This window comes from Rhododendron vialii, chromosome 1a (genome assembly GCF_030253575.1).
Source record: "Rhododendron vialii isolate Sample 1 chromosome 1a, ASM3025357v1".
NCBI classification, from domain to species: domain Eukaryota; kingdom Viridiplantae; phylum Streptophyta; class Magnoliopsida; order Ericales; family Ericaceae; genus Rhododendron; species Rhododendron vialii.
In genome coordinates, this window is record NC_080557.1 from 43,410,161 (window position 1) to 43,433,034 (window position 22,874).

At 39.0% G+C, this 22,874-nt stretch overlaps 3 protein-coding genes across 19 annotated transcripts; all 3 read left to right on the plus strand.

Annotated features, from left to right (window-relative positions):
• Nucleotides 1-2,757: 2,757 nt before the first annotated feature.
• On the plus strand, nucleotides 2,758-11,494 carry LOC131333644 (SMR domain-containing protein At5g58720). The gene is made up of 11 exons (XM_058368272.1): nucleotides 2,758-3,792; nucleotides 5,081-5,106; nucleotides 7,047-7,169; nucleotides 8,401-8,486; nucleotides 8,733-8,962; nucleotides 9,135-9,211; nucleotides 9,335-9,391; nucleotides 10,013-10,080; nucleotides 10,189-10,295; nucleotides 10,421-10,491; nucleotides 11,024-11,494. Exons 1-11 carry the CDS (start codon nucleotides 3,258-3,260, stop codon nucleotides 11,144-11,146), a joined length of 1,503 nt encoding a protein of 500 aa, XP_058224255.1. The 5' UTR covers nucleotides 2,758-3,257; the 3' UTR covers nucleotides 11,147-11,494.
• Nucleotides 11,495-12,831: 1,337 nt separating this feature from the next.
• Nucleotides 12,832-16,263, plus strand: LOC131333659 (protein EARLY FLOWERING 4-like). Of its 17 annotated transcripts, none has more exons than XM_058368330.1 (3): nucleotides 12,832-13,372; nucleotides 13,684-13,736; nucleotides 14,274-14,946. In XM_058368330.1, exons 1-2 carry the CDS (start codon nucleotides 12,964-12,966, stop codon nucleotides 13,686-13,688), a joined length of 414 nt encoding a protein of 137 aa, XP_058224313.1. In that variant the 5' UTR covers nucleotides 12,832-12,963; the 3' UTR covers nucleotides 13,689-13,736; nucleotides 14,274-14,946. The 17 variants fall into 17 exon arrangements, 8 of the variants coding, with proteins under 8 accessions (XP_058224313.1, XP_058224337.1, XP_058224377.1 ...); XR_009201866.1 differs by having other exon boundaries at nucleotides 12,867-13,372; nucleotides 13,684-13,742; nucleotides 14,675-14,946; XM_058368354.1 differs by lacking the exon at nucleotides 14,274-14,946 and adding an exon at nucleotides 15,499-16,263 and having other exon boundaries at nucleotides 12,867-13,372.
• A 1,251-nt stretch (nucleotides 16,264-17,514) lies between these two features.
• LOC131333650 (probable pyridoxal 5'-phosphate synthase subunit PDX1) lies at nucleotides 17,515-20,776 on the plus strand. Its single transcript, XM_058368285.1, has 2 exons — nucleotides 17,515-18,139; nucleotides 20,044-20,776. The coding sequence occupies exons 1-2, from the start codon at nucleotides 17,670-17,672 to the stop codon at nucleotides 20,504-20,506; spliced, it is 933 nt and encodes a 310-aa protein (XP_058224268.1). The 5' UTR covers nucleotides 17,515-17,669; the 3' UTR covers nucleotides 20,507-20,776.
• Nucleotides 20,777-22,874: the final 2,098 nt, after the last annotated feature.

Below are 22,874 nucleotides of genomic sequence, written 5' to 3' on the forward strand. Positions count from 1 at the left end.
TAACACTGTTTGAGATCCATTTAACAGATGGGGGAATCTAGATAATCAATACACTTGTAATGAAATAAGATAAGATAGCAAGCCAAGGCATGCCGTGAAAATACGAAATTACCCCTTGTAGGATTACTCTTGTAGTTTGAGTTGAAGGATATGGTCGTCATTTCGCCTTGTTTGAAAGATCTAAAAGAATGTAGGAGGGCTAGCCAAGCCACAATGTGAATTTACCAATTTGTCCTTGAAGTTTGTCAATGGTGGAGTTAAGATATGAGAGTATTTTAGGCATTTCAGTATTAGCTCTTTTGCTCAGTCAATAAGAAAATTAGGTAAAAAAAAAAATCTTTCTTTTCCCTAACTTAAGGGATATTGTTTTTTATAGGTAAAAAAAAATTTCTTCCTTTTCCCTAATTCAAGGTATATTTGTTTTTAAAGGTACAAAAAAAAAAATCTTTTTTTTCCCCTCATTTAAAGCAAGCCAAGCTACCATGTTAAAAGACAAAATTACCCTCGTAGATTTTGTCTTTCAAATATTTTTTGGATGTCTTGAGTTGAGGTTATTTTAGATCCTACTTTGCTTAGTCAAGAAGAAAAGGCTTTTCGAGAGTATTTTAGATATTTTGGGTCCTTTTTTGCTTAGTCAAAAAAGAAAAGACTTTATTGTAATATTTTAGATCCTACTTTGCTTAGTTAAGAAGAAAATGCTTTTCAAGGGTATTTTAGGTATTTAAGGTCCTTCTTTGCTTAGTCAATAATAAAAGACTTTTCAGGGGTATTTTAGGTCCCTTTTTGCTTAGTCAGTAAGAAAATGCATTTCATAGATATTTTAGGTTCTTCTTTGCTTTGTTAAGAAGAAAAAGCTTTATATCTCAATATAACCATTAGAAAAAGAGAAATCTCTCTCTCTCTCTCTCTCTCTCTCTCTCTCTCTCTCTCTCTCTCTCTCTCTCTCTCTCTCTCTCTCTCTCTCTCTCTCTCTCTCTCTCTCTCTCTCTCTCTCTCTCTCTCTCTCTCTCTCTTCCTAGATCTCCATCGATCTGTCTCTCCTCAATCCCTCTATAATTCATATAAAGATAGACACATTAATTTCTCAATCATTGATTCTTACACATGAAGAAATAAGCAACTACGCGGTCAAATTCTCTTAGATTTCATAATCATATACTACGATTTTGTTAGAACTTCTTCAAATCATAAATATTTTGAGTGGTCTCTTATTTTTGGGGTTTTCTAATTGTTTTACTTTTATGGTTCTGTTTTTTTCAACATCAATACTTGATAGTTTGTTATGTGTTCTCAGCAAACCGAGCTCTAATTTTGTTCGATATTTTTGGAGAAAGGCTCTCTTGTGGCAAGGTTTTATAGTTATTTTCCAAAACACACAGACGAAAAAACCTCATTATTTGCACAGTTTTAGAATCTAATCCATGACATTATCTTGATTATTATTGCTATTGTTTGAGAATGAATTTATATTTTAATTCAATGACCTATTTCTTTAATCTATGTTTATGCAATGTTTAATTTGTCCGGATGAAATCAGAAATACCGTTCCTTATAAAAAAAATTTTAACAGGGTTGAGTTATTTGTGACTATCTTCAGTTTTAGTGCATATGTTGGATTAAATTACTTGTATGATCTATGAAATTACAATAGTCTTAATTAATTATTTGAGTCTACAAAATTAAAAATATTTTGGTACTCCAAAAGTAGTGTTCTATATGTTATTTTTTCTATACAAGAACTCCTTTTGTATTGTTTATAAAATACTATCTTCATTTTTTATTTTTATTTTGTAAAAATGACCTTTCATTCAATTACTTACCCTTACGACTTCTTTATTTTCATAACAATATCTTAATTTGAACTGTCTTACATACATGAACATTTAGTAGTTTTACACCAATGAGCACACAATATCGTGCGAAGTACATGGAATTACACTAGTATAATTTCAAAAGTAATTCCCAATCAAACACAACCAAAGTAAAGTAAGGAAGGACTAATATTTCAGAAACCTGAAGGAGGTGTTCGTTTTTTTTTTTGTCCGAAAAAAAAGGACCACACATACACTTTCGAGCTGTGCTATGTGCACAGACTGCTGTTTACAGCAGCCGTTTTCTCCCGCCTCGGGTCGCACAAAGATGATCGGAGCCGCTCATTTTGTTCAAAATATATCGTTTAAGGTCTCTGTAAAAAATGAGCTTCGTTCGATATCGTTTGAGGCGTTAACAAAACACCCAAAATCACTTCAGAATTTAGGTAAATTCTGAAGTGATTTTGGGTGTTTTGTTAACGCCTCAAACGATATCGAACGAAGCTACCTAAATTCTGAAGTGATTTTGGGTGTTTTGTTAACGCCTCAAACGATATCGAACGAAGCTCATTTTTTACAGAGACCTTAAACGATATATTTTGAACAAAATGAGCGGCTCCGATCATCTTTGTGCGACCCGAGGCGGGAGAAAACGGCTGCTGTGCACAGCTTGCTGTGCATGAATCATTTCTGTACACTTTCAGTACCACAAAGGGGTGCGCCCCATACATCTCACTTCTACTGTGAGAGTGGGAATGGGAGACGCTGTAGCGTGGCAGCCTCCAATAGTCCATTTCGGCATGGATGACTCGGATTTAATCCGAGTTTCTATAAATTCAAGTCGTTCATTGTTCGGATTAAAATTCGAACCGTCAATTATCGAGATGAACGGCGAAAAATAGGATCCAGTACCACCATCCCGTAAAATGAATGTGTAAGTGTTTGTGCGTGGCGGTAGCGTTGTTGTTACCAAAAAACGAAGAAGAAGAGAAGAGGAGCCGTTATTTATTTCGGCTGCTAATCAACCGTCCCTCAAATCCCGAAACCTTCGGAGGATCTCCTTTGTAATTGCGTTCTGAAGTTTTCTCTGAACTTCTTGATTCATCTCCATCTTCTTTTAAAATTCCACCACATCGCAAACCTCTTCGATTCTCTTCTGAGAACCCTAATTTGTACTATGTCATCGCAAATTAGGGTTTTAAGAATCACGAACACCCGAATTTGCTTAAAACCCCGATCTTATAACCACTGATCTGCTTTGATCATGGCTTTCTCCTACGCTTGATCCACTTCACATTCGATCGGTTCGCTTTGCTGTTGTTTTCAATGTAAATAGCTGACACACACACACACCCCCTCCCTGTAGTTATAGTTATACATACACATTCAGTTTCTTGTATCATTGTAGAGAGAGAGAGAGAGAGAGAGAGAGAGAGAGAGAATAACATGAAACAATCGAAGAGGAAGAAGAAGAGATCCCGGCCTCAAAATCATAACGGCGTAATCAAGGGCGCCGTTCACGATGAGGAGAGCGAAAAAAGCAGGGGTTTAAAGAGTCTGATGGAGGCTTTTACCTCCGTTTCTATAGAGGAAGCTGACTCGGCGTATATAGAGGCCAACGGGGACTTGAACAAGGCGGCGGAGATCCTCGGGGGGCTGGAGGAATGCTCGAGTTCCAGTGGGAGCGCGAGGTTGAGCTCAAGCTTGGGTTCGAGCTCGACAGAGGGTTTGCTGGAGGCCAGTTGCGGTCGGAAGGGACGGGAGGTTGGAGGGGGGAAGCAGAAGAAGGTTATTGCTGCTACCGGGACGGTTTCTAACGTGTTGGGGAAGGAATATGTAATGGCGAGCCCGAGGAAGGGCAAGTGCAGAAATGAGGGGTTTGTTGATGAGCCGTTGAGTAAGGGAGATGCTGAGCAGTTTTTGTGCTCGATGCTCGGTGACGACTGCGATCTTAGCTTGGCCGTTGTTAGAGACGTCCTAGGTGAGTTCTTGATTTTGTTGTAATGGTCCCCACTTCTGTTTTAGAGCTTACCCTATATGTTGTGAATCTTGTGATGTCAAATTGGGTGAAGTAAAAATTTTGGTGTTTGGAATTAGGAGTATTTTTAGTTATTTATTTATTTATATTTTTTATAACCAGGTGTCTTACGCCCACCTCAACTAAAACTAATCATGGGGACCATAAACTCACCATTCATTAGCGGGAGCCCCACTTGAAGCTGGAGCAAATGCTCCATATGGACTAGCTCCATAGGAGTTGATAGCACCTAAGAGGTTTCAAACGTGAGACCTTATGAGGGAGCAAACCCTAAGTCCCAGGCCCTGACCATTAGGCAAAACACTGGGGTTAGTATTTGTAGGTTATTGTTGGGAGAAAGAGCCTCTTTTTCTGCCGCATAAGTGATGAACAATGAAGCATATGTCGTGACTCATGTCATACAGGCTAGAGCATTGTCACTAACTGAAATCGTTGTTCATATACAAACGATATGCAGCCCAGTACTGTTATATTCTGAAATCTGTCTTGTTAACCCTTAATTGAAAGGGTTTCAACATTAATGTGTTCTCTATTTCTTTAATCTGTATGGTGTGCTGAGCTGTTAAAATTTATAAAGTGTATATGCTCAATGGTGGATGTGTGATTCATAATCAGCCGGGCCAAACCACATCAAGTTTTAGGGGCCCTTTTATGGGAATTTTACCGACCAAATTACCGGAGGAATAAGCTTCGTATTGATTTCATGAATTGGGCAGGGCTAGGCTGTCTCCCTCCGTCCACCAACGTATATGCTAGAAACTACAGCTCATGCCATGTACTGTTGTATGAACGGGAAGATTTCTTCTTGTAGCTAACTCTTTGGTCTAATACATCATAAGTATCCACACAAGTTGTTACATCATCGGTCGATTTCTGTCACATTCTGCAAGATGAGATAGAATGAGTACCCTGGAGACAATAAAGAATGGAGGGAAGTGGTGGAAGACCTTACATGTCAAGACTCAAGTTAACTTCCTTATCATGGGCTAGGGCCTAGGATATACAATAAGGAACACCTTTGTTGAGTTTGTCCAAGATTTTTTGTTCTGATTTATTTCTCTCTTGGTTGGCTTGTTTTGGTTTTGGAAAGCCTGCTTGCCTAATGGACATCATTAATTGATAACATGCAAATTATGTTCATTCATGCTCACTTTATAGTTGCTTTAATAGTTTATGATGTGTTTGACATGAATTTCACTTATGCAACTTCTGACTTGAAAAATCTTTGCAGGTCAATGTAGATATGATGTTGAAAAGGTGAGCACTGTGAAACTTAACGTCAATTCCTTACAAACCGATGCTTAATTTGTCTACTCCTACAATTTTATGGGTATCTTTGTGGACGAAATCATATCTGTTTCATATTTGGTAACTTTTTTTTTTTTTTTTGATCAGCAACATGTTTGGTAACTTTAAGATTGATGTAAAAGCCCTTTTTTTTTTTGCATGAGCATGGTGATAGTTTTTCTGTGTCAGCTTGGTTTTTGTTTTACGAGAACATGAGCCAAGCTTGGGTCGCTCGTCTAGAACATGTTAGAACACTTTTTCCATATAGACTATGTTTTTTTGTTTCTTGTTTTGCTAATGCAAGGTGTCACGATCCGGTCTGCGTGCACCTCGGACTAAACCCTACAACCCTTCTCACAGCAATTTCACACACTTGCGCATTGGGGGTGAGGTGGCCTCAAGAATTGCTGACAAGGGAAATCGAATCTGAGACCTTAGGTGGGAGCAAACCCTAAGTCTTAGGCCAACCCCATGGGTTTAAGGCTTTATGTTATAATGCATGTAAGCATAATGAAGCAGCCATGTTCATGGATGTTTGCAAAAGTTATTGGACAACCCTAACAAGTAGGGTTGCAAATGAACAGAGCCGCTCTCGAGGCTCGGCTTGATTAGGGCTCGTTCAAACTCGACTCGGTTGATAAACGAACGAGCTCGAGCCAGAGTTTCGTGCTCGTTAAATAAACGAGCTGAGCTCCAGCTGTCATAAGCTCGGCTCGAATGAGCTCGCGAGATAAGACTTATATGCATGCAATACAGATATATGTAGTATATATGCAATCTTTTATATATTATAATTATTATGAGTATTTTATTACTATATTAGTAGTTTCTGAAGTGGTTGACAAGTTTACCGCATGCATCTGCCAAGTGGCAGATCTTTGGCGCTATCTCGTCTAGCAGAGGAATGGGAATGAAAGGGTAAGATTTAAAGTAAAAGGAACTAGTGGTGAAGGCATAGTTTGTTGATGTGGGACAAAGGAAAAGTCAGAAGTAAAAGGCAAAGGATTCTTCTGGCAGTCCCACATCGAAGAATTTGCAAAACTTCTGTAGAGAGAACACTATATAACTACAACACTACATCCATTCTCTTCCGTTGTGCTCCCGTGTGAGACACGAGCCACCTCGAGCCAAGCTCGAGCTAAGATTAATAGCAGCGAGCCGAGCTCGAGAGCCAAACTTTGGCAGCCCTACTTACAAGCCCATGATCGTGAACATAGATGAGTCAAATATGGCCCCACTTGTGCCTCTAACATGTTATTAGACAAGCTCAATTGTGGAGTTGGAGCTCTGCTTATCTATTGTCTATCCATTACTATTCTAAAGGAAACATCCTTTTATGGTGTGAATAACTTTTTGAGGCTGGCTCACACCTGTTTTACCCAAACTACCCCCTTAACTACCTAAAGAAACTGCCAAGAAGGAAGAAAAAAACTGCCCCCCCAAATTCTCTTTCTCCCTCTTTTCCACTCTCACAACCCAGATTTCTTTACAGATTTTCCTCATTACATCTTTGACAAAATATAATTTGCACTTGCTTGTGCCGGGGCGTCTAGTTTGATAGATAAACTAGCTGAGAAGAGCATAAATTGTAGTGAAACACGGGCTTTCATGAACGATATGGACCAATATGGTATATTTGCTGTCATAATAATAGCACTTTGACTACTGCCATATCGAGGGAGGCTGCTGCAGTAGCAAACCTTGGTTTGGATCGTTGCATATTTCTAGCAATTAGTGCATTGGTTGCGTTCCAGTAGATGTGCCCTTCCGGATAGTCTAATGGTTGGTATCGTAGATTAAATTGATACTTTTCTTTTTGCAATCAAATGGTTTTGCTGCAAGTATTGTTTGTTTTCATTGCATGTATTGTATTGGCAATTTTAATTTGGTTTACCACTTTTATTTTCCAGGCTATGAATGCCTTGCTTGAATTATCTGCTTCCTCCTATGAGCAGTCCAAGAATGATCAATCCTGTGAAGGCATGGTAAACAACAAAGAAGATACACAGTTCCTTTTTGAATACAGTGATGATGTAAGTTCCATGATTTTCTTATTGCTCATCTGGTCGGAACTCCATGGTATTTACATCTATGAACGGGACTGATCATCGTAGTCTATTTTCATATAAGGGTTTCGTAGTTATTTGTTTGATTACTTCTGCTTACATGTGCTGATTCTTTTTTTCTTTTGATAAATGCTTACATGTGCTGATTCTACGGTTGATTATTCTTTGTTTCGTTGATCATTGGTTGGAGCTATGAATTAAGTACTTTATTGCAGAGGGAGCTCCAATGCAACATTTTTGTGGTTTATAATTGTATTGATTTTCTTTGCTCTGGTTGTTATCTAGATATGTCGATTTTTTCTGTGCCTTGGAATTTTAATGGTGCTGAGTTCGAACTGCATGAATTGTAAATTTGAAGTGGTCTCTTGGAAAGTTAACGTAGCAATTGCACGTAGGTTTGGATGTCCTTGTCCATTCCCATTTCCTGTTTTGGAGCTGCTGATTCCTCTGTGGTAGTCTGTAGTATAATCCTAAGTCTATGATTTTTTTTTCTTGTTTAACTACCAATTTTTTGTGTTTCCTTGAGCGATTAATGCTACAACAGTATATGTACATAAAGGTCTTTGGTTGAACAGATATCTGTAAGTTGATATTGTTTATTTAGCAAGTAATTTGAAATACCTGGTTACAGTAAGCTGGCTAGTGAGAGTTTGTGTCATAATGTTTGATTGAAGTATACTTTCTTTGGATTTCCAAAATCGCGCAGAGACGAACATTTCTTTTACCTAACAAATTATCTTGCAGTATTTGAAATCGAAATGCAAGATTAGAAATGAAACAGTTCGTGAGATGGTAGGTGTAGCACCTATGGAGGAGAAGTTGAGGGAAAATAGGCTAAGGTGGTTTGGGCATATCTACCGTAGACCAGAAAATGCAGTAGTTAAGAGAGCGGATAGGATAGCTCTAGGTAGTAAGAAGGGGTAGACCTAAATTGACATTAGATGCTGTAGTGCGCAAAGATATGAGTATAATGGATCTGTGTGAACAAGTGACCCTTGACAGAGCTCAATGGAGGAAACGGATTCATGTAGCCAACCCCAAGTGATTGGGACGTAAGGCTCGGTTTGGTTTGGTTTGGTTTGGTTTGGTTTATTTGAAATCGAAATGCAACAGTAATACATGACAAATTTTTTTCTAGGCTTACAACTCATCTTACCAGCCGGCAACTTATTATGGTTCACTAATTTTCTTTTAACAGTTAACCGAGAGGGCATCTGACTCAACATCTCATACATCTGAAAGCGAGATTCAGGATAACGTGTGGCCTCAGGGCTTTCGTGGCAGGTAATTTGTAGTTGTTGATTCCACTGCTGCTCCTGTACGTCTTTTTCTCCAAGATGAGACTTAACCGTGTCTCTGTATTCTCAGTTTTAATGGCTTGTGAATGAATTCTAAAAGAGAGTTCTGATTGATAAGGAATTTTTGCAAGCCATCTATTTTGAAAGAGGCTCATATTTCCTGAAACAAACCTCTGATTATGGCTACTGTATTGATCTTTGGAAACTACTTTTGCCCATTGTATTGTTTCAGGAATTATTTTGACGTTCTCACTTGCTCTCAAGCTCATTCTCTGACTGGCCCCAGAAGTTCTAAGTCAGAACTTCCGCAGAAAGTGTTGGAATCTTTATTTAACATGCCCAAGAGTGCTGAACATGAGCCGAATGCTATGAACTGGAGAGATGTAGTGAAAAAGATGGAGTCCCTTGGACAGAGGATTGAGTCTGACCTTGCTGATGCTGCAGGATCAGAGAATATTCATGGTATTAAAAAGTTAACTCGTAAAGTTTAATGAGCTGTCAGAGATATATCATTCTGACTGCTCCGATGTTTGTGCTCCCTCATTCTATTGAATAGATATATTGTACACACAGTGTTCCAAATTTATGGGACTATCTCCAGCTTTACACTCTTAAGTTATTTGGAATATTGTAGGTGAAGGAAATGAATATCAGGTGTTTAGAAAAGCTGCCGGACAGCACTGGGATTCGATGAAGTCCTACTATCAAAAGGTAAAATGAACTAGGAGGTTATGTGTACTGCTGATGGTGTTGCTAGATTAGTAGTTTGTTTGTAGCTGTTGGATGAATACATAAATCTAGTAATCACCACGGGAAAGAGCACATCTTTTGCAGGCTGCAACAGCATTTTCTAACGGGGAACGGGAACATGCAGCTTACCTTTCTGAGCAGGTGGGTATGGTTATTTACAATCAAAGTTTGTTTTCTTTCCTTCTTGAGGAGGTTTATTTCTACATTATTTCTTTTGAATTGGAGTATAAGTAACTGCTTATCAAGTATCTCAGCCAGCCAATGCATTGAATCATCGGCTCACGTTCTTTACAATGTACAATATGCTATCTAGTGAAGAAACAATGATGTAATGATAAAGAACAACTTACGCTATCTAGTGAAGAAAGTGTGGTGTAAATGATTGAGAAGAATGGCTGCATTTGATCTTAAGTGTTATCGGATTGCTCCGTGATCTTCTGTTATAGTACTTGTAGTTGTCGGGATAATGAGTGGAGAGTAATGATTGAAAGTAGGGATAATGAGTGGAGAGAGATAGAGAGAGAAATGAGAATAATGATTGGAGATAGGGGTAATGAGTGGAGAGAGATAGAGAGAGAAATGAGAATAATGATTGGAGATAGGGGTAATGAGTGTAGAGTAATGATTGAAAGTAGGGGTAATGAGTGTTTTTTTGAGTTGGAAAAAAAATTCCAAATCTTGATCCAAACAAGGCATAAATCTGTTCAGTTCTACGCCATTTAGCATGGGCTCCAGTTGACTAGATTTTCTGCCTTGCTCTAGGGAAGGGTATACAACAAAATGGCTCGAGAGGCAGATGAAAAAGCAAGTCAAGAGATATTCAAAGCTAGGTACTATTGCACAATGAAGCAGGAAAAAAAGTCTCTTTCAACTTCTTCACCTGTACCTTTTAGTATTTCTAGATGATGCTTTTTTTGTTTGTTTGTTGGCAATGGCAGAAACAAGAGCATAGAGAATGTGATAACTATTGATCTTCACGGGCAACATGTCAAACAAGCATTAAGGCTTTTAAAAGTTCACCTACTTTTTGGAGCATATGTTCGATGTAAGGATCTTGTGCATGACTCATGTTAATTATGTACTTGAGTGTGCTTGTTTTGATCTTGCACCAAGTTATGTGATTTGTATGTAGTTTGTAACATACCACCTCTCTTTTATTGTCTGCCGCAGCTGTCCAGATTTTCAGGGTTATCACGGGATGCGGTAGACACGGTGTGGGGAAGTCAAAGCTGAAGCAGTCGGTATGGATTCTAATCATTCTACTTCTTTCGATTAAGTGCTGTACCTTACTCCAGCAGTAACCGATATATTTCTTAAATACTTTCTTTTCTGCTGCATCCTTGTCTCTCTGGGATTTTCGGAAGCTTTAATCCTTTTCATGCATAGTGAATAGTGATCATGGCCAGGTTGCTGAGACTTGTCAAAGAGCAACAAATTGTTTTACTAAATTGATTGTGGATATGTCTGTTATAATTTTTGGTAATTGCAGTGTTGCTCTTTAATAATTTGCATAAATGCACTTGGCGAGGAAATGTTCATAAGAAAGCCAACGCTAGCAGGCTCTTCCGCTCAATGTGTTTTTATTATTTGCATCTAAAGAGACCATAAATTTCCAACATTACTACAAGAAAAGTAGTAAACTGTTTCATATGCTTTATATAATTGTGCATTTGGGATGGATTAAGATTCATTTTAGCTGTATGGGGGGAGGGGGTCTGCGCGCGCGCGTTCTTGTGTATTACATTACCATAACTTGCTAGTTAATGCACACAGGTGCTTGATCTGGTCAAAAGGGAAGGTATTGAATGGAGTGAAGAAAATCGTGGAACGATCCTAATCAAGCTTGATGGCCAGAGAGAATTCTCTTTTCTAGAGTTAGAGAGCGATAGCGACTAGCCCTCTGGTTGCTCATTAGTTCAGGTAAATATGATCTCTACTCTATGGTTGGGTGGGGACCACTACAACCAGGATCCAGATGCAGTAACTTATGTCCTTACTTCTGTTGTAACTAACTTAGATGACTAGATGGTTATCTAGGCCAGGTTTAAGAGGTTTTTTTTTTTTTTGTACAATTACATCCTCCCTTTGTAGACACAGCACGTACAACATACAATTTCATCTTCATAGAGTATTTGGCTCAAGCCTCGTTTGTACAAATATTTTGGTATGTATGTTAGAGAGTGAAATTGTGTAACATTATGGACTAGTTGATTGTAATGATATATTGAACTATGATTATGCGAAGTTTGTACTTAGTGCGCCGCCCGCTGTTTTTGCAGTGGCACCTGCTCTTGGTTGAAGATCTTTATTTCTGTTTCTGTGTCTTTTTTTCTTCCTCTTCTCTTTCCAAATCCTATCCACGTGCACCGGAGCTCTTCGCTTGATCTGTATAATTGCCCAATGGTTCATGTTGGTAACTTCCATTGCTTCCACTGGTACTTGGGATTCATGACCATTGGAGAACTATTGAGACTTGATTTATTGAATAAATCCTTTATGCTGTACAAAATCTGAAATTTGAGAAGCTTCCAAAGGCTTTTCAGCTCTTATCCCTTCTCCTGTGTGACACTGATTCTTAAGGCAGATCACTAGGTTGGATTACTGAGTGATCGAAATCATGGGGAGTAGTGCTTGATGATTTGATTCATTTCTACTAATTTAAAGGCGCATTTCGAATGCTTTTTATGTAGAAATATCAAGTTGGCTAACTTTTCAAATTTCCTTTACGAATCCTTTTTGTATCTTCGTCTTTCCTACAATCCACTATTTTTTATGCATCCTCTGATATGGTAATACAAGTATGTTAATCTAACCGAAAATCAAAGTTCTTATTATCTATGCATGTCTTTTTAAAGTACTTACCTAAGTTTTTATTTTTGCGAGATAGGAGACATAATCAAAAAGATCCGTTGAAAAAAGAAGAAGTGCAATTCAACTATTATTCAAAAGGAATTATTCTTGACTATAATGAAATTCATTTGAACCTCGCCCTTTTATTTTGAGATTATATCTCATCTCATTTTAAGGTGCCACTAAATGAAAGGATTTTATCAACGTCTTCTATGTATCCCGTGGGGGAATCCTTCACCATTGGACCTACATTGTAATCCAACAAGCTATAAAAAGACAGTTTGGTCCATTATAATTAGGATTTGATTATCTCAGACAACATCACGACAAGGGATAATTTGTAATTTCTCAAAAAATGAGGGGCCATCTATAATTTGCAGAAACCTTGGAGGTGATTTTGGTAATTTGCCCTATGAGTATTTAAAAGGTTCTGTCAGGAACCATCCAATGACAGAGCTCTATTAGATCCGTAAGATCTCATCAGCGAATTAAATAGATTAAATAAGCTAAAATTTTAAAACTAAAAAAAAAAAAGAGAGAGAGAGAAGTTATAAATATCTGGAGAAATTCTTGTTTACGGAGCGGTTCTAAATAAATGTTTACGGAGCTCAATTTCGATTGTTCAAATATAAACAAATGATAACTATTCGCTTGAATAATTTTTTTAAAATTCAAGCCATTGTCGAAACGAAAGACTAAAATTACACAGTTCCGTAAATAAACTATTTGCAGCTAATCCGGAAATAAGTTTCTCTCAAATATCTGTAGCTGTCTGGAGATTCTGGACAAAGTCGGTTGGTCTGTTGTACAAGAGCGACGAAAAAGAGCATCTATGTCCGGCAACGCTTGAGTCCTCGTCGGCGATGGAGTCGACCGCGGACGAAGCACTACCAAACCGCTACCGCCGCCGGACCGGACCAGGTCCAACCGCTGGCGGCGATAAAGAATTAGGAAAAGAACGGTCCAAGAACGACGACGATTGCGACAAGGAGGTTTGGGACACGCTGAGCGGCAGCTTCCGACGGGTGCAGTCGGTGCTGGACCAGAACCGGGCGCTGATTCAGCAGGTGAACGAGAACCACCAGTCGAAGACGCCGGACAACCTCGCCAAGAACGTTGCCCTAATCCAGGAGATCAACGGTAACATCTCCAAAGTCATGTCGATGTACTCCGATCTGTCCGTCAATTTCGCCGGCATTGTTCAACAGCGACGCGCGATCGGTGATTCGAAGAGCGGCAGCAGCAGTAGTGACGGCGACGACAAGGGGAAGAGTGAGGGCTCTTGAATTCGTAGTAATTTTCGATCACTTTTGTCGATTCTGTTGGGCTGAATTATGTCAGTGGCTTAATAAGCTTATTATATCTCGGTTTAGTTATGCGTAAGTGGAGTCTGTTGTGTTCTCAGTTGTCTTGGTTGGTATGTTCTGTCTTGAATAACTTCAGTTTAAGCGTCGTGAGACTGCGGTTGGGCAGGGATTTATCGTTAATTGCCTCTTTAGGTGTTTCGGTTGAATCGATGGCAGTGGTACTGATAAATGTGTTGCTGATTGGATGGTTTTTTTGTGTGGTGTTGTTGTTGTAAGGATGATGACTGCGGGACTACGTATCATTGCTTGCTCGCCGCAGAATGAACAAGGTATTTGTGTTCTGTATACTTGTTATCATTTTGTGTTTTCCTCGTCAGCATTTTTAATTTCTAATTAGCTTGAGTAGTTAGGTTTCATGGTTCATGATTTATCTGTTATTATGCTGTTCAAAAAAAACTTAGTCTGATTATTATTAGTAAACAGACTTCAGGAACTGTCACATGATCGATATGAAATGGTGCCGCCTTAAACATTGCATTGTATGATTCTAGCAAGTCTGCAGATTAAAAGTTAATCTTTTGAATATTTTGGTCAATTATAGAATGATGATCCTTTTTCAGTACTTCTGTTTTTCCATGATACATAATGACATTTTTTTTGTGTGTCTTTGATGCGGTTTCATAATCTAATTCTCTCTAAACTTTTGGAAAGCAGCAAAAGGTAGGTGTGTGGGATGAATTCTGTTGGTTTTTTTGCGATGTGTGGACTTTGGAGTAAATTCTTTTACTGAGACAAAATTGCATCCCTGTTGTTGATTCTAACTGGGAACATAAGATCTTGGAGCTGACTTCAGTGTCCACATTTAGTATATTAGGGCTGAAGGTGGAGACTGGAGAGGGACCTTGTTAGCTTGTCAAAATGAAGGATTCTGGTAGTAATTCTTCTCGAGTCTTCAGTTATACCGGAACATGACCATGTGGATGTGTGGTTAGTGTTTAGTATTGATGAGTGATGACTTCTTTCCATTGTTTTGATCTTTCTGTTGCTGATGATCAAATGACTTGGACAACCTGATTCAGTGTCGAATTTGGGATTTATTGGTGCTAAAATAATGGAGAACATCCTATGCTATTGTCTGTCCCTGGCATATTTGTTGTCCAAATACTGCTTTGTGGTAGACATTTATTGCCAATGGCAGAAGGTTATTGATGTCACGCTTGCATTTTTAATCTTGTGCAAACTTAAACATCGACTATTGCAATGTCAGTGATCCTTGTATTATATCAAGGCTGGCTTTGTGGCTTTCTATCTGCAACCTACATGACATCCCTCCACAGATCCACTCTGTATCTGAGGTTTTGCAAAATTATCTAAGTGAGGATGGTTTTGGATTTTCAGTAGTTAGGCTTTGCTGGTAATTTTCGAGAATTTTGTATTGTCATCTCTGACTCTCTGTAAACGGTGTAAGGTTACATTGGAAAGTATGATACCCTGTTCCAGAGATAATTTGATCAACTTGACATGTATAACGGTCACTTATATTGTCATTGTCTATGAAGGCTTCACCTGCTATAATCTTCTTAACCTCATATGAATCATGTGGGCATTTGGTACTGCATTCTTCCTTTATAGAAGTTAAATGTTTCTTCTGATTACATTGTGAATTTTTTCTAGGATAATCATTTTCCTATACGTTAGCGTATACTTGTTCAGAACATATCATTAGACCTTGCATGAACCTTTATTATAGGTTGCATCTCTGAGCGGATGCCTTGAAACTTAAGCTAGATGAGCAATTTCTCACAGCTCCCTTTCTTGCTTCAAGGGAGATGGGAGTTGGTACTTTGTACATCTTTCTTCATTGGAGTGCTTACATCTTTCTTCAGTTGACTTGTGGTGGTCCTATATGGTAAGTGCACATTGGAGGGGTTCTCGGTGTGGTCCTGCTACAAGGCTCCACCGCCATCGTCTCCCCTATCTAACAATCGCCCTTTATATACAAGGCTCCACTAGAGTTTGTTGGCCCCACATGTAACGGGCACCCAAATGGAATTTAAGATGATGATGATGATGCATATGTATTTGTATTAGGATAAGGATGAGACTAAATCGTCATACGGTAGCATCACTTCAATTGTCGACCAATGGAGAGGAATACACACGCCTACTGCGCAATAGCTTAGCCTTTGGCCTCTGTTAGTAAAATCAATTATTGCTTCTAAGTTGTTAACGGTAGATGAAGATCAAGGATCAGGAATTAGGTCAAGGAGTAAGACTGATGTTATTTGGTGCAGTATATGGAGGAATGATCTTCTTCCAGGTTTCCATCCAGTGGTGTCATTCCCTTTGAATTTGGAGACGAGGAGAATGGAATAAGGCTTTTTGAGAAAAAGGCCAAGATTCTCGTCCTCATGTAAGTCAGTTGAATATGGTGGGAAGCCTCTAGTATTGTATTATAAACTTGTTAGACTCCGAGGATGAATGAACGTTGTTATCTGGAAAAGCTCCCTCACAGATTTATGCTTCAACATTGGTCAAACCAAACCAGAAAGATCAGCATGGCCAATGGGAAAGTACAATCATACAAACAGAACGTAAGGTCCTGGGAGGCATAGTGGCATACTGTCTAGTGACTCTACTCCATTGGAGGAAGTTCTGCCAATTTCCACCGGAAGCGGAGGATTTGAACTCAGATGAACTTATGATGGTAAGTATGAAAGGTCCATCCAAATATATGGGTGAAGATTCATCGAAATAATGACGAATCCTCTTCCTTTTGCTGTCACTTGCAGACAAAATGGTGTGATTCTTTGGTCCTCTCATTTTGAAGATTAAATCTCACCCTTCTCTCTTTTACATTGTAAAAATATTGTCACCATCTCATTATCTAGATGAGCTTTGTGTTTTCCCAAACCGTGTCTCTAGAAGCTAAAATTGCTTGCTGAATGGGAGGAAATGAAAAGAAAAGAGGAGGAAAAAAAATGAACCAAGCTAGTAGGAGGATGCGAGAGGAAAAAATAACAGGAAAGTGATGGATGCAAGCAGTCGGGGAAAAGATTCATTTGAAGTTGAAGACAAAGCCACCTGTGCTTGGCAGCATCTCCCATTCCGGGCAGGATCGAGTCTCTCTCTCTAGTTGTGAAACAAGTGGATCTATAGCCATGCATGTGGTGTGTATATTCAAGAGGTTTGTGTGGAAGCCAGAAAGATCGGAAATGAGCGGCGTTCTTCCCTTCCTCCGTGGTTGGCCAGCTTTGAAGCATAATCTAAGAAAATTTGTGAGTCTTATCAACTGCCACGTCTCAGCTTGATCACCTTAGGTCCAGTCTTTCCTCATATTCTTACTCACGTTTAGGTAAAAAAATTGAGTTAAAGTTTCTTTCCTCCGATGGACAATCTCAAATCTAACAATAATTTTTAGGGCCACAAAGTAGCCCTTTACAATCTGACTATTGATTTGACCCTCTCTATTCATTTGAGTGGAGATTTAAATAAAAATTGATTTGGCATGAATTTGAGTAACGAGTTAGAGTTTCTTTTAAGAGATTTTTAGTCAAATGTTAGGGTTTGTGTTAAAAAAAACAAAACAAATAAAATAAGGATGAGATGCTGTCTTATAGCAAATTCATAGCAAATTCACCCTGCAAAGCCAAAATTTGGCGGAACATATGGCATAATGGTGCTCCACATGTAAACCGAAGTTTTTGACATTGATTTTGGTGCCAAATTTGATTGTAACATCAGCTTTCTCAAATTTGTTACATCATCCAAGTCAATAGATCGTATCGAAAAATGAGATAATTTTATTCAAAGGGTTATGAATTTGAGAGTTTCAACTTCATGTTACAATATTTAACGCAATAGCAAGTTATAATAATGATTTTGACAATTATTTTCATAATAACGAGTGGACTTTACAAGCTACACCTTTGGCCACTTAATTGTGTTTTGATGTGTAAACCAAACTTATAGGCTTATGGTCGTTGCAATTTATATTAGGAGGACTAACTTGAATCAAAGGAAAACTAAGAGGATCTACTAATTAAAATTGACCCCCTGTTTTTTTTTTTTTTTAAATGTAATCTGGGCGAAAAAAATTTCAGAGGGCCGCTCACCGCTATCCCCAGCCACTTGCGCCCGTTCTCTCCTGCGCCACCTTTCCTCTTCTCATTCCTCCATTCGTTTCTCAGCCTTCATAAATCCACTCTCTCTCTCTCTCTCTCTCTCTCAATCAATCCTCTCTCTCTCCATAATCCATAGCAATGTCAGGAAGCGGAGTCGTGACAGTGTACGGGAACGGCGCAATCGCCGAGACCACAAAGAAATCCCCCTTCTCCGTCAAGGTGGGCCTGGCCCAGATGCTCCGCGGCGGCGTCATCATGGACGTAGTCAACGCCGAGCAGGCCCGCATCGCGGAGGAGGCCGGGGCCTGCGCCGTCATGGCCCTGGAGCGGGTCCCGGCCGACATCCGGGCCCAGGGCGGCGTGGCCCGGATGAGCGACCCGCAGCTCATCAAGGAGATCAAGCAGGCCGTCACCATCCCCGTCATGGCCAAGGCCCGGATCGGTCACTTCGTCGAGGCCCAGATCCTCGAAGCCCTTGGCATCGATTACATCGACGAGAGCGAGGTGTTGACCCCAGCCGACGACGAGAACCACATCAACAAGCATAATTTCCGCATCCCTTTCGTCTGCGGCTGCCGGAATCTCGGCGAGGCTCTCCGCCGCATCAGGTGTTTTCAAAGCTTCTCAATTATGGAATCCAATTTTCAATTGCAATATCTTTCTTAGAATTGGTTGTGGTAAGAATTGCATGCTTTATTGGAGTATTGATATTGGGACTGTTGCATGTTTATTAGTTGGTCAGTTTTTGTTTTTTGTTTTATAAAAAGGCTGGCCTCTCGTCTAATCCTCGGACCGTCTAATCCTCGGACCAATCCCACTGCCACTTATGGATCCCAATTAAAGTAAGATTCCAATTAAAGTAAAAGCAAAGCTTTGTATGGTCTGGCCCAAAAGGAGATAGGACCTAAGAGGTTTCGAACCCGAGACATGAGGGGAGCAAACCTTAAGTCCCAACTCCCAGGCTTGACCGCAACACTTCTCAGAAAACTCTATGGATAAAGAGGTCACTATAGAGCTCTTGTATTTAAGAGGGTCATCCATATAAACCTATTAGACCAAGGACTCGGTGGTGACATGGTATAGTGCTAAAAAATCAAACTCGCTGTCCACTGAAAATGACTTGCCAAATTTTGACTGGATAGCGTTTTGACAGGGAATTTGACATGCTGGTGGACTTGCTCTATGCGTAGCAGCTATAACCCTTGCTATGCTATTTCATGCAAGGGAATTTTTGTTACTGGACTGGGGGATTATATTAGTTACACGTGTGACCCGCTTATCGGGGTTTGATCAATGTCCTTGTTTCATGCCTTTATTGGAGGACATGGATTTAGAATATGTTGAGGTTGTTCACGCATTTGATTTGCAATCCATAGAATGGGATTCTATTCTCCTTTTAATCTGCTGTATGGATCAAAATAAAAATATATTCCAAGGCGAGGGTGGTTCGCTCATTCTATGACTGTTTTAGATGATCATGCCCTACTCCTTACCCCAGTAAGCTAAACTGAGGTTGAGAATCCTTGGGTGTCCCAAGACCAAGAATCCTTCTCCCTCCTTTAGTGTTGAACACAGCAAAAGTGTCGTGATAGCTAGGGCATTTTAGCCCTTGAACCCATGTAGTTCAATCTCATAGGAGTTGAGATGAATAAGAACTTGAGAAAAATATCTTGAAGACAATGCTGTCACTCCAATATATTAGTTTTGTAAGGAAGAGTAGAAAAATGGTTGGGTGAGTAGTGGATTTGTACATAGGTGCAGTAAAAAAAAAAAATTGCATAATATGAATATCATCCAAATCTGATGAAAATGAAGAACTCCGTGAACAAATGTTAAAGCCAATCAGCAAGCACGACAAATGATGATATCGATGTAAAGTGATCACATGATTCCATTAATTTTGTAAACATGAAGTCTTCCTTCTATCAATGTTGATATGGAGCCAAATGGAGACGTTGATAGAAGGAAGACTTTGTGTTTTGAACTTTTAAGATAGATGGAGCCAAGTTTTTTTTTCTGTGCAATGTGTTAGTAAAGGGATGAGAAAAGCATGAAAAGTGATGGTGCATAGAAATCTACTAATATGTAGAGAGAGACGTATGACAGTAAGAGAGAGGCTTGAAGAGGAAGCGAATGGGTTGAAAGGTGACGTGCATTTGTATGCTATATTGTAGTAGTAGATACTTTGACCTCTTCTTTATGTTCATACCATGTGAGCTTATGGCAACTTTGATTGAGAGAATTCACCTACTGGAGTACTATTAACTCTAGACGAGGATAGTTCTGACTTGTGTGTATTGGGTTGAATCTTGGAGCCATTGGTGTCCATTGGAACATACAAATAACACAACATGAAAGACAGCAAATACCATGCCTCGATCTCACAGACCAAGTTCTTTTGTTCTATGAATTCACAAACATTTATGTATCACTCTCTGTTGTTCACACATATCATTATATGACTTTATTTGCTTGTCTAACAACATGCTCGATCATATTTTTCGAATGTCAGGGAGGGCGCCGCCATGATCCGCACCAAAGGGGAAGCTGGCACTGGCAACATAATCGAGGCGGTTCGCCACGTGCGCTCTGTGATGGGCAACATCCGTGTCCTCCGCAACATGGATGATGATGAGGTCTTCTCCTTCGCAAAAAAAATTGTGGCCCCGTACGATTTGGTGATGCAGACAAAGCAGCTGGGTAGGCTTCCGGTGGTTCACTTCGCAGCGGGCGGCGTGGCAACTCCAGCCGATGCAGCGCTGATGATGCAGTTGGGTTGCGACGGTGTTTTCGTTGGGTCAGGCGTGTTCAAGAGTGGTGACCCGGCAAGGAGGGCGCGGGCAATTGTTCAGGCCGTGACGCATTACAGTGATCCAGATATATTGGCGGAGGTAAGCTGTGGTTTGGGTGAGGCCATGGTAGGGATTAATCTCAATGATGATAAAGTCGAGAGGTACGCCAATAGGTCGGAATGAAATGCTTGTTGGTGAGGGCCGCCAAATATCCCTCTTTTAGACCATATTGCAAGTTTGTTTCATTAGTGTAATTGGGGTTTGGAGAAACTTCCTGTCAGAATAACGAGAATTGGAATATATGGATTGGTTAAGTATATGATACTATGATAGTATTTGTTTCACTTCAAATTGAGGAATGAATTTTGTTTGGTGTATGTGATAATGGATACTCCTAGGTTCTTTGGAATTCATGGAATTCATATTTTACAATTGCGCTTGAGCTTCTGATTATCAAACTGTTGTTGGTATGATGGTTCTTCTGGATTTCTTTTGGCATTTTAGATTCATGTCTGACGGTAAGGCAGCCTGAAATGGATTAACGCCTGATTTCATTCTTGGATTTGTTCTCACGTTCAGTAAAGGTGGCCTGAAATGGATTTGTTCTCTCTCTCTCTCTCTCTCTCTCTCTCTCTCTCTCTCAATTCATCGGAAAGTGCAAACCATACTTTTGAGGAAATTATATTCAGAAATGCTAGCATTGTTGATATTCAGAATTATATTACCTCATTTGAAGTGGTACTACTACTTTTTTTCTTTTAGATTACACGCATTCACCTTCTTTTTTTTTTTGGTCCAACGGAAATACACACATTCACGTTTGATCCCCGGGTATAGAACCTCTCACCTGTTTGGCCGTGTCTCGGAAATCTGATACTCCATTTTGGCAAAATTCAGGAGTACGTTTTCTTGTCGCTTTACAAATGAACTCGGCATCCAAAGGGACAATCGCATTTGGTCTTTTTAAGACTATTTTCGTGTCAGTTTTTCTCTGATTGTGCAAGAGAACAATATTTTCTTTCATTTTTCACCCCATTTGAGTGCTTTATGTTGTATTTGGATGAGTTTTTTAAAAAAAATTGAGAAATTTTATTGGGTTATGAGTGGAGAGAGAAATGAGAGTAATAATTAAAAGTAGAGGTAATGATTAGAGAGAGATAGAGAGAGAAATGAGAATAATAATTGGAGATAGGGGTGAGTAATGATTGGAAGTATGAGTAATGAGTGATTTTTGAGTTGAGAATTTTTTTTAAAAAAAGCAATCCAAACAAAGCACAATCCTTTAGGGAGTGTGCGTGAGTTACATACGTAAAACACTTTAGAGCATCCATAATGGGTGTGTTATATTTGTGTGCCAAAATGTTTGTTAAGGTATGTGTTAGGATAAAAAAATGAGTCCCACAAGTGTGTGTTCGACATTCCTAACTCAGTAATGTGTTAGTATATATATGAGTACCTCAATGGATTAGTTAGGAGTGTGTTATTTTTTGATATTAACTATTTACAATAATGTCAAAAGCAACAGCTATAAAAACTTACAACGGCATTTCTATTTGACATTCAATCTATTTAAAATGTTGCTGCATTTCTATTTGACATTCAAGCTTGAGCGAAATGTTATTCAAATTTTGGTGATCATGCAATTTAAAATGTTAGTCCATTTAATATGTTTAGTCAACACTTTATTTAGCGGTTATATAATGCTGAAGACTTTGATTAATAGCCAATATATAAAGAAAACGCATATATAGAAAAACAGAAAAATAAAATAAAATTACAACGGTAAGTTTTCAAAAAAAAAGTACTCCGTAATAGGCATTTATGTTTTATGGTTAGAGTTTAAATTTATAGAGATGGAATCCACTTATTATTTGTTAGTTTGTTTGTCAAACTTGACACACATGCCAGTATACTTTGTGTTTCACTTTTTCAAAAAGTATTTTTTTTTTCAAACGAATGTAATTTCAAATTCAAATATAATGAAAATGAAAAATATTTTTTCAATTTTTTTTACACCGTTTAAAAGATCTTAATGAGATCTATCAAACAAGATTCATATTGGTAGAAAAATTATTTGCGTAAACACATAATTTTTGAGCTTGAAATTACCTTCTTTTTCAAAAAGTTATTTTTCCACAAAAGTGAAACGGCCCATTCTAAATTTAGCACACTCTAACACACTATACACAAACATTGTGGCACAAAAAATATACATTTTTATTTGTTAAGTCTTAACACATGTGATTAACACGCTAATTACCAAATCCATTACGCATGCAGGGGTTGGGTTCTACTGTGACTTGCCTGGTAGAGTGCTGAAGGAGGAGAGAGAGAATACGCGCCAGAGAAGTCACAGAAAGGTAACCCCAGGAGGAGGAGAGAGAGAGAAATTCTGGCAGTACGGCCCCCCACATCTAACGCTAACAAACTTCCTAAAAATGTCAACTGAACCATTTTTTTTATCCTCTGATTACTCTATGTAACAATTCTCCAACACAAAACTTTAGAGTCCTATTTTCTACACTTTTCGCCACACGTAATGTTCAAGAGT

Excerpts from the sequence above, each read along its gene's own strand:
- LOC131333659 (XM_058368330.1), top strand. The coding sequence starts at position 12,964 with ATGGAGTCGACCGCGGACGAAGCACTACCAAACCGCTACCGCCGCCGG.
- LOC131333650 (XM_058368285.1), top strand. The coding sequence starts at position 17,670 with ATGTCAGGAAGCGGAGTCGTGACAGTGTACGGGAACGGCGCAATCGCC. Across the intron at positions 18,140-20,043 it reads GAGGCTCTCCGCCGCATCAG|GGAGGGCGCCGCCATGATCC; the intron begins GTGTTTTCAAAG and ends TTCGAATGTCAG.
- LOC131333644 (XM_058368272.1), top strand. The coding sequence starts at position 3,258 with ATGAAACAATCGAAGAGGAAGAAGAAGAGATCCCGGCCTCAAAATCAT. Across the intron at positions 8,487-8,732 it reads CCTCAGGGCTTTCGTGGCAG|GAATTATTTTGACGTTCTCA; the intron begins GTAATTTGTAGT and ends GTATTGTTTCAG. Across the intron at positions 8,963-9,134 it reads AGGATCAGAGAATATTCATG|GTGAAGGAAATGAATATCAG; the intron begins GTATTAAAAAGT and ends GGAATATTGTAG.